The 19415-nt window shown below is 48.0% G+C and overlaps 2 protein-coding genes across 11 annotated transcripts in view; both read right to left on the reverse strand.

Annotated features, from left to right (window-relative positions):
• Positions 1–89: 89 nt before the first annotated feature.
• On the reverse strand, positions 90–6919 carry PUS1 (pseudouridine synthase 1). 2 transcript variants are annotated; one of them, XM_057414935.1, is made up of 6 exons: positions 6846–6919; positions 6165–6389; positions 4585–4722; positions 3794–3896; positions 2831–3528; positions 90–505 (listed from the first exon to the last, which is right to left on the reverse strand). In XM_057414935.1, the coding sequence occupies exons 2-6, from the start codon at positions 6381–6383 to the stop codon at positions 455–457; spliced, it is 1209 nt and encodes a 402-aa protein (XP_057270918.1). In that variant the 5' UTR covers positions 6384–6389; positions 6846–6919; the 3' UTR covers positions 90–454. The 2 variants fall into 2 exon arrangements, with proteins under 2 accessions (XP_057270918.1, XP_057270917.1); XM_057414934.1 differs by lacking the exon at positions 6846–6919 and adding an exon at positions 6654–6750.
• A 4594-nt stretch (positions 6920–11513) lies between these two features.
• Positions 11514–19415, reverse strand: part of ULK1 (unc-51 like autophagy activating kinase 1) — an 80410-nt gene continuing 72508 nt past the window's right edge. For all 9 annotated transcript variants that reach the window (XM_057414982.1, XM_057414980.1, XM_057414981.1 and 6 more), the window contains 5 exons: positions 19006–19184; positions 18775–18893; positions 16700–16857; positions 16393–16528; positions 11514–14550 (listed from right to left, as the gene is read on the reverse strand). In XM_057414982.1, the coding sequence (XP_057270965.1) occupies positions 14495–14550; positions 16393–16528; positions 16700–16857; positions 18775–18893; positions 19006–19184 (648 nt within the window). In that variant the 3' untranslated portion in view covers positions 11514–14494. The remainder of the gene's footprint in view (positions 14551–16392; positions 16529–16699; positions 16858–18774; positions 18894–19005; positions 19185–19415) is intronic.

A 19415-nucleotide genomic window follows, 5' to 3' on the forward strand; every position in this document is an offset into this window, starting at 1 on the left:
TGTTTAGAGAGTAAAGGTAAAGAAAGTAATAAAAAATAAGCAAAAGTTCATGGAGTCATAACATCGTAATAATAACAATAAAAAAAGAGTATTTTAAAATCATTTGCCCCATCTTTATGTAGAGATTATACGTATTTAAAATACTATCTTCCAGGTAAACATATAATAAAAACATTATTCAAACAGCAGTTAAGATATCCTGCAGTACAAGACTCCTTTAGAATGCTGCTTTCTCTTTATACTATTTTCAAGTGTATCAGTCAGTGGTATAAAAAGCTTCTTTTATTTTTCCTACTGTACTGTCTTCCCCACCCGGTTTCCCTGGGGCATCCGGTTCTCATCTGCAAGCACACAAACCCCTGCTTGACTGGATTCTTGGATTTAGAAAGGCCACTTCTTTGTAGACACAGGGAGCTGCAAGCAGCAAGGGTCCCACATTCAGCAACTTATTGGCTCAGTCAGAATCACCATCAGAACCATCACTGCCATCAAGATCGCTGCTGTTCTGTAAAGTAAAATGGAAAATGGTTTATCAGTATTCCATATACATCTAGAGACTGACCTCAGCCAGAGACACTGACTTTACGCTTCTCCAAAAGTGTAAGAAAATGGGTCTGGATCCCAGCTTTGTATCTTAGACTTATCTATTGTAACAAAATTCTGTGATGGTAAATGATGTTTCTTGTAGCAAAAAACTTTTGTGTTGGATTACACTCACCATCAGAAGAAATTTCTTCTCATTTGTATTTACAACTACACAATTAGTGTGCTGTATGTGGGAAACTGACCTGGGGGATAATAGCACTAATGCTAATGTTTAAAATAAATGCAGGTGAGACAATTTAACAAAGTGCTTTGTTTCATGCAAATCCCTCAAAAGCCATTTGTTACATTTTGTTTGCCTGCTGCAGAGACTTTATGTCCAAACTGTATTAGAGATACAAGGGCTCACTAAGACTTGTGTAAAAATGAAGTCAGTTGTACAAAGTAGTATTAGGGAAATACTACAAGTGTTTGCAACTTAAAAGGAAACTGAAGTCTGAGTTCTTAACAGGGAGCCACTCCTTTGTAAGTCAATGAACTTGGGAGGGTGACACAATTTTATGAAGCAAGTATTTTGACTGCTATGATTGGCATCAAAGGATTTCATAAAGAAAGGCTAACATGACAATATGTCTCTAGTTGTTCCTTTTTTCCTCACCACTGCTTGCTGAAAACATATAAAACCTCCAAATCCCACAAATTTAGCATTGACAGTTTAATATCCTACTACAAAAGAAATTCTGCAGGACCTAGACAGTTGCCTTTGTAACAGCAAGCACAGCTCACTGAAGTGCAAGCAGTCTGCAAGATCTCAAAGAAGTCTGCCGTATCATCCCTTAATTTATCCTCCTCCAGACAGCTAACTACGACGCCAAAACTGTATTTGCTCAAGTTTATCTAAAGAAGCAGACCTGCCTCCTGCCAGCAATACATTGGTGATTTGGAACCCGGCAGCAGTAAATCCTGTCGACATTATCATCATGACCCCTGAGCCAAGTAAAGACTCTCCACACCACATGGTTTCTTTGGGTCCCATTTAACCAAACTAATGTGGCATTTGTCATAACCTCCTGTCACACATGCCCCCGTACAGCACTATACTTCAGAAGAACAATTACCCCAAGTACAGAAATAACCCTGAGAAATTTCTGGTATCTTGCTTGTACTGCTTAACAAGGCTGTAAATTTTGGTTTAATATACTGAAACTCTTTTCCATACTCAAACAAAAAATGGCAGACAAGATTAAACTGGATGTTCTTCAGGGCAGGTTCATTATCTACACAAAATAAAGATAATTAAGGATTCCATTAACTGAAGAAAGGCCATTATTTTCTTCTGAGTTGCACTATACAGACATTTTAGCCCTGCCCATTATTTGTCCTTCAAGGACTTGCCAATCCTCTGGCCAAGAAAATCTTAATTACATACAGAACTGTAAGGTATCTTTAGGTCATCAAGTCCAACCCCACACTCAAGCAGGGCTTGCTTCAAAGTTAGATCAGATTGACAAGGGACTTGTCCAATCAAGCACTGTTTTCAGTCACTCCAATAGTTGTCAATTTAAAGCAATACTTAAGAGCTTGACTCAAGATTCCTCATGCGGTTTTCAACCTACTCCTAACATGCCCCAAACATCTTTCCAGTCTTTTTTTTTGGTGAGGCAACCAGGAAAACAAATATTTAACACCCCCCATACGCTTAAATTGACTTTTTTTTTCTTAATTAAAAAGATGTACTCTTTATTTTATTGCAACATCCAGCTGACAGCAGTCCCTGTTGTCCCATTTTACTCAGTAGTTGTTCTGATGACCCATTTTGAACTCATGGCAGATTTACCTAGAAAACCTGGTCCTAGATTTCCCACTGGTTCCAAACCTTAGTGAGTGAACAGGGCATTACACAAAGAGAGAATCAGCCCCACATCAGAGAATACAAAAAGCCAGCAGATATTTGAAGGGAAATTGTCAACCTGAAAACCAATCTCTCAGACAGCTTCACAAAGGCTGGTAATGTGTCTACAATTTCTGTTGCCAGTTCAAGATTTTGCAATTTGGCCTGTGCTTTAGAGCATCCCTTCCTCCCTCCTTCAACTGCCCCTGCACAAAATAACACTTTGTATAGTTCATTCCGCTATCATCAAGTGCACAGAGAAGATAACACACATTTCATACTCCAGATGACTGTCATCTTCCATGGCATATTAATGGAAAACAAAAATGTTGCTAAGGGAAGAGCCACTTCAACTTGACAGCTTCCATTTGCTAAAATAATGGCTTCAATCATTACCTTTGAGGTTTTGTTGTTAGCTTGCGTCTCAACAGCGGAAGAGTTGAAGTCATGAATGGAGAGGGTGTTTAGCCAGTTTGCCATGGATTTCTCCTCCCTTTCTGTGTTGATAATGGTAGGATAGATATACTGCTCTTTGAAAACAGCAATCTTCTCCTCCTCCTCTGTCCACTCCAGTGGCTCATGCAGCCCATCATTTCCAAACCGTCTGTTGTATTTTTCAAAGTGTACTCTTTCCAAGACCAGCCCAAGTCCTGGGGCTTTGGGGACATCAACTTTCTCCTCTCCCCAGCTGCGCTCGATGATAGACTCCGCAGCATAGCCTTTCACAATAGCTATCACCAGCCCAATCATCTTCCTTATTTGGTGCATCATGAAACTCTGGCCTTTCACTTTGATCACTGCAAATTCTATGTTTTCCCTCACAAATGGCTCCCCACAGTACATCTCCATTATGTATCGCTTCGCACTGGGGTCCCTGGGTCCCTTCTGAGATGTGAAGTTGTGGAAGTTGTGTGTTCCTTTGTAGCATGCAAGCAGTTTATTTACTCTTTCAAGGGTCTCCTTGTCCAGTCGATAAACCTCTTCTTGCACATCATGGTCTTTATGGGCAAAGGCAAACGTTGGCAGCATGTAGGAGTAGGTTCTGGCATCACACTTGTTCTTGGAGTTGAATCCCCCAGTGACTCTCTTCAGACCTTGTTTTAAAAGTGACATTAGGTTTTTGAATCAGTAGGTGACAACCTGACTGTCATCTTGCTCCTACCAACAAGAATATTTTTTTAAATAAGATACAATCAAAAGAATTTATTTTATTGGGCCCTAATTTCAAGCTTACAGAAACATACATACCTATATTAAAACTAAACTGTTTGTAAGTAAAATTATAATAGTAAGAGAGAGACCTTCTGCAGGAGAGCTCCTCTTTGAAAACATTTTATCTGCCCATTGCAGTATCCTTACCCAGAATTCTGATGTGAGAAGGAAGATGGTTATTGATCTTTTCCAAGATGTCATCTATTAGCCTGACCTTTAGTGACACAATCTGTCCAGCTGCAGATACACCCTGTAAAAACCATAAAACACAACCACATCAATTATGTGCCTTGGAACCCCTGGGATAGCACTTTCAGAATTGAAATAGCTGAAGAACAAGTTTATTCCTTTTCCTGACTGGTCATTTCAGGCTGAAGCAAGGCAAAGGCAAGGCCACAGGCAGAAATCCAAGTCACCACTCCTGGAAGACCTGCTGGTGCTGTACAGTCATACCACACCTCAGTAACCTTAGCAGAACATTGCACTCCTCTCCATGACATCTCACTGTATTTGACTGCTCTTAAATAAAGCGCCAACTTTAAGATCAGCTCTGAACTCCAGTTCAGACTTCAGAACCTCACTGTGGCAGGCTTAAAAAACAACCAAGATGCAGCTAAACTCTCAAGCACCACATCAACCAGACAACAGCAATGAGAAGCTGCAGCAGCAGGTTGAGAGGCTGAAGCAGCTGAACGTGCAAACACAAAGCTTCAGTACAAAGCACCAGTTTTACAAACACCATCTAATCAATAATGTGCTCTTTCTAAATACTTGCTTGTACTTGAATTTAGCAGTGGATGAAAGGAGAATTTTCAAGCAGCAGTCGCTGTGAATAGTATTTGCTATTGGATCTCACTCTAGAGAATACTTTGCCAGTCAACCCCAGTAACACTGGTGGAAGTACACCAGTTTGAGAGCACAGGTCCTAACCAACATACCTTGTCTGTTCGAGCACACCGCTGAAAAGACATTTTCTTCATGTCTTCCCCATGGTTTTCTGGGATGCAGCCTGACTGAACAAGGGCAGATACTAAGTCATCTTCAATCGTCTTGAACTGTGAAGATCCCACATTTCTCTAGAGAAAAAGAAGAAATAGAACAAACAGTAATAACTGGATAACTGAAAAGCTTTGTTAATTGAACACTGTTGTAAATTCTTTGAAAGTCTTCCCTTCACAGCCCTAAAAACACTGCCATTCTCTAACAAAGCTAATTACACCGTACCAGAGAGTGTTAATAAAACTTCTACATCCTGATTTACCTTCTACTGTTATTGCAAGTGAAGGATCATTTCCCATTTCATTGTGCAATGCTTCTGCAGCATTTTAATGAGTCCTTCAATTGCTTGAGAGGGCACCAATGAAAAAGTTAATACTATTTTAGTTAACACTAACTGTGAGTTAACAGCTACTGCTCCCAGCCTATTCTCTGCCAATTCTACTTGTAGAAATGGTGTTGGGTTCTGTTGCTCAGTTCACCTGAGCTGTTGTGCAGACGACTATGGTATTCTCCAGTGACTTTGCATTCAACTCACAGATGAGCAACAGATGCACAACTCCACTGGCGTGTAAGGCTGTGAAGCACACCTCCTCGACACATACCACTCAATTAGCAGTAAAGTTAATAGGCACTTACACGGATGTGCCCACAAGCATAAGGCTTACTGCTGTTGAACAGATCTATGTTGTTGCATAAGCATGAAAGACTCCGTTCCCCATCTGTGTGCATCTTATCAATTATCCTGTGGAGCTTTTAAGGTACTCAATTGCTTGCGGAGCCTGCAGTGCACTGAGCGGAGCAGCAGATGGAGCAACATCATCTTGGTGCTGCCAGTACTGTGTGCCACAAGACCATCCCTGCAGGGCAGGCCTGGAGTCTGGGGTTGTAACAAAGCAACATCCCTTTTATTCCACATGCAAACACAGATGTCTTGCAACAGTTTTCCTGTTTCTAAACTGCTACAAGCCACACCATTAGAGTGCATCAGAGAAGGGCCAATTTCAAATGTTTTCAAGCACAGATAATCTTTGTGAAAGTACAAGAAATGGCAACACAGATGCAAATTTAACTCTGTTACATGTGTCAGGCATCCAAAATGTGCACGTGAGACAACCTGAGGTCTAACCTAGAAATTTAACCCAACTGCTTTGAAATACAAAGCTTCAAGCAGAAGCTTTGGAGCACCGGTCAGAAGAGGATCACTGGTGAAAAGGGGATCACTAGACAGCACTGGGGTTTGACAGAGCAGTGCTTTCAGTCTCCTCAAGAGCCTTCTCTGCAGCAGTTTTTGAGAGATTTGTGCTGATGCTCTATACTAAAGGCTGACTGAAATACTCTGAGCTGTAACACTGTCTTTTTTCATTCAAGCTACTACCGAGACATTTGAACCCAGGCGTGCACTGCTCCTGCCCCAGCTTCTCAAGCTACAGCCGCTTCCCTACTTGGTCACTGTGACTAGTTACAGACCTAACAGACTTCAAAACTAAAGCAGATCACGTCACTTTGTCAAACCACATACCTGCATCCCATGGTAGCCTTTCCCCGAGTATGCCATCAGCAAGACAATCTTCCTTTTGGGTAACCTTTTATTCTGATCCTCCCCATCTTCCTCATCTGCATCTCTCTTCAACCTTTTATTCTGATGCCCATTTTCTTCTATCCTCTCCACTACCTCACTGCTGCTGCTCAGCCTCTTCGGCTGGCTGGCAACCGCTGCTCTCAGATCCTCAGCCATCATAAGGACCTGCAAGAGACACAGTAACAGAGGGGAGTCAGCAAGGAACAGCTGGCAGCTCCAAAGGGGACGCAGGGCTCTAAAAGAAGCCGGAGGCAAGACGGGCACTCGTTGCCCTCTCCCCTCAGGCCCCATGAACGAGGAGGGGGCTGAGCCGGCGCTGCCCACAGCCCGAGAGCACCAGCGGGGCCATAAAGGCCCGAGCCGAGGCGGCTCCCCCGCTGCCCACCCGGCCTCCCCGCGGTCCCTAGCTGAGGGCCCGGCGGTACGCACGCAGCGCAGCCGGCGGCAGGGCCCTCCGCACGCCGCGCTCCCCGGGGCCGCGAGGCCGCAGCTCAGAGCCGCCAGCCCCCAGCGCAGCCGCAGCATCGCCCCCCGAGCGCAGCCCGGGCCACGGGTGGGAGAAGCCTCGGCCTCAACCCCAACCCCGGCCGCACGCTTCCCGCCGCCGAAGCCGCCACTTACAGGGCCGCTGCGGAGCGACGGCGCTGCGCAGGCGCGGCGTGGGAGAACCGCGTGAGCGTTACGGCGGCCGCGCAGGGACAGCGCGGTGCGGTTCTCGGTGTTCCTCGTGGCTCTGCGGTTGAACGGCGACGCTGCGGTAAACATGAGCGGTGTAAGGGCACAAAGCCACGCGAGGAAACCAGCCCTGCCGGCAGCACAGGGAGGGAACAGCCACGGCACACAGCCCTGTCCTTGGGAGCTCCGCATCCCCTCCATGGAGGCTCCCTGCTCACCCTTCCCCACGCAGCCGGTGTCCGCATCCAGCACAGGCACCCACGGTTTCGTTGTCCCGCCGGGATGAGGTCCCCAGCCAGGCCACGCTGTCAGACACGCGGTTACTTGTGCAACAAGGGGAAGCGGTGCAGCACGTCCGTTTGAACCGGCACCTCCGAGTTATTCCTGCAGCGGGACGGGGCGGGGGGGAACCGGCTCCGGCGGCGCCGTGTTCAGAGAGGTGATAGAAGATGTGCTGTCACAGCGCTGCTCCAAGGGGAGCGGGAAGGCACGGTCCTATCGCTGCAGCCAGGGCGGCTGCGGCTTTGCCTCGTTTCCTTGGGAAGTGAAGCCTGTGCTGTGCCCGTCTGTCCATTAACCACCGCCATGGCTTCCTGCTCCCTCCCCGCCGTGATTCCTGACCGCTTTCCCAACGTGAGGAAGGGAAGGAGGCTCCAGCTGGAGTGGAAGAACAGTGGTGGGGCAGGAGAAAGACTCGCATGGGTATCCCATGGGGGGAAAAGCTTTGGTATCCCAGCCCCTTACGTATTCAGGAGCAGCAAAGGGGCTTCAAAACAGGCAGCACCAGCTCTGCTCTCAACGTGCCCCAGCACACGCTGCCTCTTCCATTTTGATTTCCCTCTTCTGCCTTTAAACAGGCGGCTACCGAAGGCAGGGAGGAATCAAAGCGACCTGACAGAGGCACCGCTCGGTCAGTGCTGTGGGAGGCAGCCCCGGGAAGGCCGAGCACGGCTGCAGATCCCTGTGTGGGGCCTGCAATGCCAGCAGACTGGCTTGGATTTGATTTGCAATGCACAGCCAGCGTCTTCAGGAACCAAACGAACAAGGGGCTGCATTCCTCTCACACACATTGGATTGGATTGAATTGGAATCGGTGCAAACAGCCCACAAAGTCCCCTGCTGTTTATGTGAGGAGCAGAACGTTTCATACGTGTTTAATAGGACTGCTAAAATTAAAGTACTTTAAACGTTACATCTGCTTGGCCTTAAGTGAGAGTGCTGCCATCAAGTTTACTCAGCAGTGAAATCAGCCTCGTAAAACCTTCCCGGGTAGCAGTGCATGGGGAGGCTCACGGACAATTACACCTTTGTGGAACAGCTGGTCAGCACAGGGAGCGAGATAGCTGCAGGAAAGGGGCAGAGACATGGTTTGGGGCACATTGCTTGTTTTTTCATAATGATATCTGTATCAGTGGTTTATAAGGGGGCTCACAGGGGTCCTTCAAAACAGCCCCAAAAGAGGGCAGGAGCACCTCTCCTATGAGGACATGCTGAGAGATCTGGGGTGCTTCAACATGGAGAAGGCTCCAGGGAGACCTTACAGCAGTCTTCCAGTGCCTAAAGGGGTGACAAGAAATCTGGAGAGGGACTTTTTACAAGGGACTATATGGACAGGAAAGGGGGAATGGCTTTAAACCAGCAGAGGAGAGATTTAGGTATAAGGAGGAACCTCTTCCCTGTGAGGGTGCTGAGGCGCTGGCACAGGGTGCCCAGAGAAGCTGTGGCTGCCCCATCCCTGGCAGTGTTCAAGGCCAGGTTGGACACAGGGGCTTGGAGCAAGCTGCTCAGTGGAAGGTGTCCCTGCCCGTGGCAGGGGTTGGAGCTGGGTGAGCTTTAAGGTGCCTTCAACACAAACCATTCAGGGGTTCCTTGCTCCATTCTCCCTCCCTCCCAGAGTCCCGCTGCTCCCCGCCCCGGGCCTGCCGGACGTGTTTGGAGAGGGCTGCAGAACCGGTCCCGGTGCGGGTGCGGGAGCCGGGGCAGAGCAGCCTGCAGGGGGAGCTCTGGCAGCGCCGGCCGCCGCCTCCTCCCGGAGCTGCCTCTGCTCGCGTCTCATCTCAACCGCCCTCTGCCAGGTTCAAGCCATTCCCCCTTGTCCTGTCCCTACAGGCCCTTGTCCAAAGCACCTCTCCAGGGTTCTCGTCACCCCTTTAGGCACTGGAGCTGCTCTAAGGTCTCCCTTTAAGGAGCCTTCTCTTCTCCAGGCTGAACCAGCCCTAATGCAGAAACCTGGGTTTGACATCATTTGCCTAAGCTCATTCCTAGAAGCACACTATTTGTTTTCTGGAAGCACTCAAATCCCATGCCAGGCTTCAGCTCCCATAGTGACTCTATTGTCACTAAAAATGCTGTTTTTAGAACAGAAAGGTCCCAGGGAGGTTTGTATCCCCGCACTATGCGTCATTCCTCATCTAGGGAATGGCACCCAGCACCAGCACTGCATTTACGGTAATACATCCAAACAAATCCAGCCGCTAGGATTTGTCTGGAGAGCACTGGCTCCTGCCCTGCAGAGTTATGGCAGTGCATGGTCCTCCTGGCACACACAGCCTGTCCCCTCCCTCAGCACCACCCTGCTCAGGTGAGCACACAGGAGCTGTAACCAGGCACAATGCAGGTGAAGAGCTAAAATACTCCATGAAGGAGTCAACTCCTCACAAAGCTTTAAAAGAGCTTTAAAGCTTGGTCTTTGTATCTTGGTGCAACACCCCCCCCCACCCCGTTTCTGCTTCCTTGATGTCACTGAGTCGCCTCTAATCTCTCAGAGTTGAATGAGCACGTTTTTGCTGACGTACTTACCAACAACTAAATATAAAACACGGGAGTGAAGCCAAATGCCCTGGAAGAATGGCTTGGGTTTGTTTTCTCCTTCAAACAACAGCAGTGAAACGTCACAGTCGTCATCTAGAAGGTTGTGCAATGTTCACTGGTGCTGTGAACTGCCCCGGCCCCGTGGTTTAGTGCTGTTAGAAGAGGCTGTTTGTCCCTGTTGTTTAAGTCTCTCCAGCCAGCACTTTCCCCAGGTTCAAAGGCTTTGCTACCTGTGAAAGAGTCCTATGGATTCAGCAGAGCACTCTCTATTTACACAGGCGTGTGACATGCAGTGATTTATCTTTCATTTGGCTATAGGTTTTCCACCTGAACCCTTAAACTTCTTCACAGGCAGCTTCAAAACCGACTTCCTCCTTTACCCTCAGTATCAGAAACTTTATATATATATACACATATACACACATATATTTATATACACACACATATTCTTTACCCCATGCCCAGGGAACAAACACACACAAGGTTTTACACACAAAAGGGGGCTTTACGTGTTAAATCCCCCCCACAACACCAAAACCCTCAAAGATCCAAGCATGCTGAGGTGCCAGGCGTGGAGCAGCGCTGCAGGGAAAAGGAATCCCTGCCCATGAGTCAGCGCTAACGTCAAGTGACCAGAGCCTGGTGCTTCCAGGCAGGATCATTCTCACGGAGCGAACACGCGGTGTCCAGTTCCCTGCGGTGGGAAAGGCAGGGGCAGGAAACAGGAGTTATAAATAGGGCTGAGCAAGAAAGAACAATTCCAGCTCATGGTAAATCAGGATTTTGAAATCGGGTCTTTTCTTGCCAAAAGACAACAGAGGCAAGTGGCTGTACAGGGTGGCGCGGAGTCACCCCGTACAGGGATCTCCAGGGATGCTCATGGCCAACATGCACAGTCCAGCAAGAGGAGTTCTGGGAAACGTTTGGTGGAATTGTGGTATTTGGCTCCTGAAGTTTACACCTTTGTGGCCAAAGTTTCTCTCAGTGGAAGGACTGGTTTATTCAGGATGGTTCTCACATCCCAGGGCAGAGCTTAGCTCTCCATCATAAAGCCTTCCATGCAGAGCAGGGACTACAACTGCCTGTCTGGCACCTGAAGTCAGGACCGATGCTCACAGCATCCTCATTGAACTTTTTGCCATGTCCAGTGACTTTCTGCACAGCTACGTGGGCACAAGGAAGCCAACCTGTTGTGTTCAAATGTCAGACTGCAACGAGGACAAACATGGCAGGAAAATACTTAATTAAAAATACCCCAATCTTACCACTATGCTCACACTTCATCTTGAAGTACCTTCTGCTGTACAGCAACAAGCTGCCTGACTCTATTGGTTAAAACCCCCTAGGGTTTAAAATAATGCATGAAAACACCACCACGAACCTACACTGTCCCTACAGACACCCCTGCCCCAGCGTGCTTCATGCTGGAGTGCCAACTAATAAATTGCTCCAACTTGTAAATACTGCAACAGGGATGATATTTAAGCATCTGCCTGGATGGGAAGGGATCTGCTGCCAACTCATGACAGAGTTTCTAACCATAGCAGGAGAGTATGTCCAGGTAAGAAGGATGGATGATGAACAGTGACTACAGCACCATCTAGAAACTGGCTTAATGGCTTCCAGGTTCAAAGGCTTCACATGTGGCTTTAGGCAAGGGAGCTTTTCTGATCTTCATCCTCTGTGGAAAGGGGATAACAGCACTTTTCCACCTGAAAGGCAAAGCTGGTAGCACCAAACACCCGAAACCCCTCACTCAGACACTGCCCCGAGTGGGGTCATGAAGCACTGACAACAGAGCACTAACAATTTCAAATCAGTTTTATTTTCTTAAATTGGTGTTGTACAATTTAAAGCCAAAAAAAAAAAAAGTCACACAAAACACAAATAAAAAACGTTGACAAAGTCTCAAGCATTGCTGATAAAGAACATCACCACCATCCGCTCTCACAAACCTGAAGGGACGCGTTTAATAGACTGAGGTTTCTTGAAATCTATTGAAGACACCAGACACAAACGCTGCAACAGGAAGGAAGCCATGACACCAGCGGGTGGACTACACTAGCAACTTCACAGGTAGGGGCTGCTTTTGGGCTGGTTTCTTGCTTTTTTCTCTTTTTTGGGTTTGGTTTTTTTTTTTTTTTTGCATACCTTGTCTACAAAGCAATAAATATTCACCAAAAAAAGTTGGTTTCACGCTCCATGCAATTAGATAAAAAAGAAAGTCACCAAAGTGATGGCAAAATAAATCACCTGTCTCATTCCCCCCCCCCCCTTCCCCTACATTTTTGGGGTGGGTTTTTATGTGTTTTCTTGTGTGTTTTTGTTGTTTTTTTTTTTCAAGCACAGTGGCTAAGTTTCAAGTATTGAGAGAAAACCTATATATACACGTCTGTGTTTGCGTGTGTATCTATACACATACACGCACACACGCACCTCCTCGTATGTATATACACAAACACATACATATATACCGGCTGTAGGTCTGTAAACCACGCTTTTTTGGAGCAATATATACTTGTGTACATTGAATGTGGACGATTTGGATACATTCAAGTAATGAAGCAGGGCTGGAAGGTTAGTGCTGAGCTCGCCATGCACAGGGAGCATCCTACCTGCATGTCCTGGGCTGGAGGCTGTCGGTGTGTGCTGGGAGGGCTCGGGGTGTCTATTGCGGAGTCAGTCCTGGACTGGTGCTCCCGTGCCACATCCCACAGCGTAGCCCTTTGCAGCACTGGCAATAGCCTTTGGGCAGCAGTCTGGGTCTCCTCGGCGCTCCCATCCACAGGCTGGGCCTCAGCTGGTTGGGGATGTATCCTTCTCTTCTCTTTGTCCCAGGCACAAGCACAACGGCCACAGAAGCAGCAGGCTGCGAGTGCAGGATGTAACAGCGGCCCAACACTGAAGCATTTGTGAAAGCTACACTTAAACGTCCCTGTTTGGGGCAACTGGGAGTATCTTTGAATTCATTTATTGGCGTTTCAACACCCACGATGCCAAAGATGATGCCAGCTCCAAAGTCAATCGAGTTGCTCCTGAAACCCTCTGTAAAGTATCACACTGAACGTGCCAGTATTGAGAGGAAAAAGGCGACGAGGACTTAACCACCATGTGCAAAATACGTTGAGATCCCAAAAGAACAAAGCCTGAGGTTTTGAGTTGCTTTCAAAGATCGTTTTCTGCCCAGCGCTAACAGAATACTGCCACGACTGATAAATTAAGACACACACATGCACACGCAGACGGAAAGGCAGCCAGCTCTCCTCTCACACATGCTCACAGCATCCGAAGCCTCAGCCAGAGCCACTCACACCCGCAGTCTCATTTGGCTACAGAGTCTCCTTAGAAGAAATGCTGAACATAAAACTGAACACTACGAGATTTCTTTATAAAAAACACAAAGCAGCAAATAAAACTTAAAAAAAAAAAAAGGGTTTCCAATTGTGTGTGGGATCTGAAAGCCTGTTCTTGAGCTCTTTAAAAAGCTTTATACTGACTGTCCTTAAAAGAACATTTAAATAACAAAACAAACCTTGGTACTGCAAGTCAGCTTTGCCTGCTGTGGAGGAGGAACAGCACAGACTCTGCAGTGCTTTCTGCCTCACACTCACAAGATACAGTACAGTTAAATACGTACAGTTACATACAAACCAGACCTATATCAATATATATTCACCCAGAGGAATACATATTAATATACGCACACACGTAGTGCAATAAAACAACCAGGAAGCAAGGAAAAGGAATAAAAAGAACAGCATTCCTAACAGTCGTGATGTTCCTGGGTTGTTGTGTGATGCAAAGTCAACTCCTCAAAGTTCCCATAGTGAGTAAAGTGCTCCTTTGATTCACAAAGCTAGTGTTTTCAGGTTGGGGTGGGGTGAGGGCTCCAGGAAAGGGGTTATTGAGCTGAAAGCAGGACAGCGCTAGTGCTTCCTCCTGGTAGATACCTACTGAACAGCCACGAGTCCTTCATGTTGATCCCGCTGAGCTTGGGGACCAAGTGAGGAACGGATTCATTTTGGCTTCTTACCAACACAGGAGCGTTAATACTTTGTCATCCTCCTGTTCCCTGTGCAGTCTCTCTCCCTGCATAGTTTGCACACATGGGAGACACAACCTGCCCCAGCGCAGACCATCCTCTGCCTCGCTCAGCAAGTCTGTCGAGGTGGGAGCTACTTCAGCAGCACTCAGGCAATAGGGAGCTGCCTCCCTCCTCTGCCATTCAGTAAGCACTCCAAGGCATAAACACGTGTGAGAAGGGACAGTGGAGGGAAAGGAGGGGAGCCTCAGGGTGCCAGGAAGCTTGAAGATGCCTGGCTCTCAGCTGGGTAGGGGGAAGTACACAAACTGGCCTTGATTTCTGAATGACACCCTCCAACGTTAACTGAAGCCAGCAGTTTCAGCACATCCATCGCCTGCAATGGACACAGCACTGGAATACCCTGTTCTTAAGCAAGAGGGATAGGCAGCAGTCTTATCCTTCAAAGTGCTGGGAAGAAGCATTTTTCTATCCTTCAACCCCTCTGGCAACGAGGGAAACCTTTCCACGTCGGTTACACCTTCACCCAGGCCTTTGGGCAGGGGAGTATTTGTGCTTGCTGCAGTCACACATCCCCACAAAGGGATCCGAGTCCGTGGAACAACTTCCCAAAGCGTCGTAATACGAAACACTGAGCAGTTCATCCTCCAGGGCTCCTGCTGCCAGAATCGCTTCCCACCACAGCAACAGGACACTGGAAACGAAGCCATCAGCTGGGGCGTGAGGAACAGCAACCGTGACATCAGGCACAGAACCCCGACAGCAGCGCCGACAGCCTGCGCTCGATGCACAGCTTACCTGGGACACAAAACAACACCGCAAGAAATCAGCCTCTCATTTCCCTGGTAATATAAAGACAACCAAAACATGCTGGAGATTGGGAGGAAAAGGCAGAACTCCATCAAATCAAAGCAGCCCTTTGAGAATCATTACCAGGCACTGCTTTAGACTAAGTGAGGACCTGACCACAACCACCACGCTGGGAAGGGACAGGTCAAAGGGCTGAATAATCAGAGATGCAGCAATGAAAGCCTGTTCTGACAGAGGTATCAAGATGTTATAAAGAACCACCGGCTGCCGGGAACAATTTAATCACTTCTAGTTATTGGAGTGGCTTTTGCCAGCAGCAGGATGACTCAAGGTCTGCAACGCCATTTGTCATGGCTTACAAGTGGGAGACTGACACAGCCCAGCATGGTCAGTGCCAGATCCTCACTGTCTGAGCCCAAGACTCTCTCAAAAGCTCAGGGTTTGGTGGAATCAATTCCTCTCACAGGAAGACCTGCTGTCATTTCTAGGTTCATTGTTTTACTATTCAGAATGAAGTTATCATATACCTGAGATCTAAAATCAAATGCATACCCACTACAGCCTACCAGAGAACAGCTCAATTGGGAAGCTGGAACAGAGGGTAAAGCAGGGAATACCAGGATATCACTTGAGAAAATAAATCTATTAGATGCATTAGCTGTATCTCTGGACAAAAGATGTGATTTAGGTTTGGTAAGAAACAGTACAACAGACACTACTTAGTATTCCCTATTCACTGAGCCCTCGGGTACCACGCATGACCTGCCAATCTCCCTTCGCTCTCCTTCAGCGAGCCTCGTGTCAGCTCTGAGAGCTGGTGATAATTAACTGACTGATTGCTTCTGAGACAGAAACCTCTCCTCTCATTACCTATCCGTGAGCTCTGCCTGCACGGATGGCTAGAGCAGCCTGGCAGCACTCTGGATCCTGGCCCATGGAAGGCAGCAGGAAGCCAGCAACGGGGAGAGGCAGCAGTTTGCCAGCTGCAGCTGTTCCCCTCAGCCATGCTGATGCCGTTGGGATGGCTGCAGATGGGCTGGTTTGGCTGTGGCCAAGTCAAGCTGCTCCGATAGACAATAGCTATTCCCCATCCCCTCCCACAGTGAGGGACTACAGCAATGATTAACCCCAGCTGTAAGGGCAGGGAAAGTGCGCTCTGAGCAAGCAAGGTCAGTGCTTTCCACTCCACACAGCGCAGAGCCTGCAGCAGCACAGTAACACCCTTCCTGACAAAGGGAGAGCACAAGGGAGGTAACAGCCCAGAGCAGCAGACAGAGGGATCCCTGGGAGAGGAAGCCAAACAACAGCAAGTAGGGAAGAGTTCAGCTTTCACTGCTACAGCAAGCACTTGATGAGGAAAGTATTTGTCTGCTGCCTTCTCAGCCAGGCCAGGGGCTGGGAACCAGAGCGAGGAGCAGCCCTGTTTCAGGAGGAGCCCTCGCTGTGATCAGCCATCACTGCCCCACAGCCGCTGCAGTTTCATGTTCAAGTGCTCTGTGCAGTCAGAGGGATGGTTCCTGCTGGAAACCAAACCCAGGCCCTTGCTGTTGCCAAACCACTTCCTTCAGCGAGTTTCTTCACACATCAAAAGCTCCAGCAAAGCCCTGGCAATCGCTCTGCATGGGAAACTCAAAGTATGGCTCAGATCTGGGGACCTGCATTTCTAACAGTTTTCCCACTGGGAAAGCAGGAGGCCAGGCTGGAGCAGCTGTAACAAGCCAAGAGATCTCTGCTATGTCCTCCAAGACACAGCTGAAGAAATTTCTCATCCATGCAGCTAAAACCCCACATTTTGTAGAGGGATTAAAAAAGAAGTCACTGAACACTCACATTTATTGATGTTTTCAATGTCGCCCTGTTCAGTGATGATGTTCAGGAGCCCCTCCATGAGCAGCAGAGCCTTGTGATACCTCTGTGCACAGTCCTCTCTGTGGTGGAACATCTCATCCAGGGCTGCAGACTGCACCTGCAGCAACAACCCCATTCCAAGAGGTTACCCCCCGACCAGACCCAATGGCCCCTCAGCTGCCTGAGCACCTCCTTCACCCAGAGGCTGCACACAGCATCATGAGCAGGAACCATTACTGCCCAGCACTCACTCTGTGCTAACCCTGTTCCCAGGCACTGTGGTTATTACCATTTGCACAGCATAGCTGAAGATGAGCTTCTCTGCAGTGATGCTGTTGATCCGATCCATGAGCTTCTGTTTGTCCAAGAAGAACCTCTGGAGTCTCATGTTGAGGCAGTGGCAGGATGAGACACTGGATTTGTAAAGCTCATTCAGCTTCTTCACAACTAGAGTAAAGGAAGGAAATGCTTTAGGCAATACTCCTAGTCCTCCGTGTGCCTCCCAATCTCCATGTACAGGACCCCAAATAAGTAACTTCAAGACAACAGGGTTATGTTCAAAACAGAAGACTGGTAGGGAAGTACCTGCTGTACCAATAGGGTCCTCCTCCTTTCCTCTGTCACCTTCCCCAGTTATAAGCCTGCATGTGGCAACACCTACACGTATGCCCAGTTCACCTGAGGCCAGGTCTGTTTCCTTCAGCTGCCACAGGGCAGAGCAGTTTGCACTGTGCAAGATGTCTCATGCCCCACCAGAAGCAACAGACGTGCCAGGTACAAAGCTCCTGCTACCTGATGGGTGCTGACGTGCCGTGAAGAAGTACGTGACCAGTGTGTGGTAGCTGCTGGAGCTGCGTGTGGATGAGCAGCACTGACTAAGCAAGGGAATCTCTCTTGGGACTCTGCTGTCCTGGGAAGAAAGGACACTGATGCCTGTGAAAGGCCACCTCCTTTCCTGAACACAGCAGCTCATATGGGAAGGTTACAGGATAAAGAATCAGGAATCAAAAGTGATTCTGATTAAATACCAATCCAAATCAGCAAGTGATGGCCCAGCTTTGAGTCTCCTTAGCTGCATGGCATGGCCTACACAAAGTTACGGATACAAACTCCCACCAGCATCTGATGAGTATTAACTGCTATGTGCACACTGAAAATCCCCACACTGAATCATTCACTCCTGGAGGAGGCAAATCAACACATACCATGAACCTGCCTCTCAGCTATGATGCAGAGGTGCAGCCTCACATGAGAGCCAGGCCTTGCAACCCAACCTAGCCTTGCCAGGCAGAGGTAAGACCACAGAGAGGCAGAGAAGAGACTGCTGTGGGTACAGACCCTGCCTGGCACACACCACCCAAGGACATTCCAGGGCAGTGTCCTGGTCGTGCTTCCCTGATTTTTCCACATACATGGGACACAAGTATCTTGAAAACCCTCTTGTCCTCACTGTGCCCCAAAAAACCTAAAGGAAACAGATTTTGTGGTGAGAGAAACAAGACAGGACAGCCTTGCCCAATTTCCACACATGGAGGGACAAATTACACTACAAATCTAGATGCTGCAATCTGCCCTGAAAGGAGTGATTTGGGTCATGACAACATTCCTGTTAGCCTGAACTCGTGGAAGATGTGCAGCTAAACCTGCGTGTCTTGCTCCACAGTGCCTGCTACAAGGTCTGTGTACTCACTGCTTTAACTGCTATTATTTTACACCCCATCCCAAGGCAACACGAGTACTTTCAAAGACTGAGCTCTTGGGGAAGGTGGCTGGTGGGTCAAGTACTACAATTGCTTCAGAAGGTTCCCTCAGTAATATTACAGTGGTAGTTTTAAAACTGTTTTTTTCTAATCACTGAATCACAGCCAGCTTGCATCACAAGCCAGCCAGTCAGATGCAAACATTAAGGCCATAACACTAACAAAGAAGTGACTCTGGCATTACCAGTATTGTACTTCCTGTGTTTTTGTTTCACTTGAAAAATCATCACTGCCAGGACAGGTCTCCATTTGCCAGCTAAGCACTTCCTAGGAAATGCACTGTGTAATTAAGTTGGGCTTACTCAAGTACAAATAAGCACCTGTGATAGAGATGAACAAGGAATCAGATAAGATACATCTCCCTCTCACTGATCTGTGCTGAAGATTCTCACCAGGGCATGAGCAAGAGCTTTTGGACATGAAGTTAATGTGAAGAGAGGAACAATCTCTCAGTGTTAATAAAATCAGACCTGGCTGTACAAGGGGACGATAAGAAACAAGCACAGGACATATGGATTCACACTCACTCAATCCCCTCCACCCTTTTGCCATACTTTTAATACTTCCATTCCAGAGGAATCCTCTGTGCTCAGCAGCCCCTTACCTTGCTTGACAGTGGAGGAGAGGCACAGCTTGCCAGCTTTGATCTGCTCTATGGCCATCTGCAGCCCTGAGGACAGAAGCTCTGCTACTTTCAGGTACAGCACCAGCTGCTCTGCATAGCTGTAAAGAAAGCACAATAGATGAAGAGACAGCAGTGAGTGACCTGAAGGATGTCTGCTATGAGATGAAGTGACAGAGACTTGGGATCTGGGCATCTCTCCCTGGTCCTTACCTCCACTCCCGGCTGAGGAGGCTGATCTGGTCGGCCACCACGCTCTCCTGGAGCTGGTACTCTGCTGTCACAGAGCTGCTCATCTCGCTGGAGCTGCCTTTAAGGGCAGCAATTTCCATCACGTAGTGGACAAAGGCCAGGGTGAAGCGGAGGCTGCGCAGGATGTCAGTGTGCTCTTGCTGTTGAAGGGATGCCAAGGTGGTGGTTACAGAGGGAATGCTGGCACACCAGGGAGGGCTGCTCACCTAGAGCTGTGCCAGCAGCTCATCCCAGCTAACAGAAACAACACCTGAGCCCCAAAGCTCCCTAACACCTCTGCTTTGGGCAAGGACAGCCAAACTCAGCCCCTGCATGGCACCAATTCCTCCTCCACAGTAACAGCAGCAAGCAACAGCCCCAGGCCAGAAACT

The sequence above is a fragment of the Pezoporus wallicus genome, unplaced genomic scaffold (genome assembly GCF_028554395.1).
Source record: "Pezoporus wallicus isolate ANWC-B61680 ecotype Strahan unplaced genomic scaffold, APGP_CSIRO_Pwel_v1 contig_8047, whole genome shotgun sequence".
In the NCBI taxonomy this organism is placed as follows: domain Eukaryota; kingdom Metazoa; phylum Chordata; class Aves; order Psittaciformes; family Psittacidae; genus Pezoporus; species Pezoporus wallicus.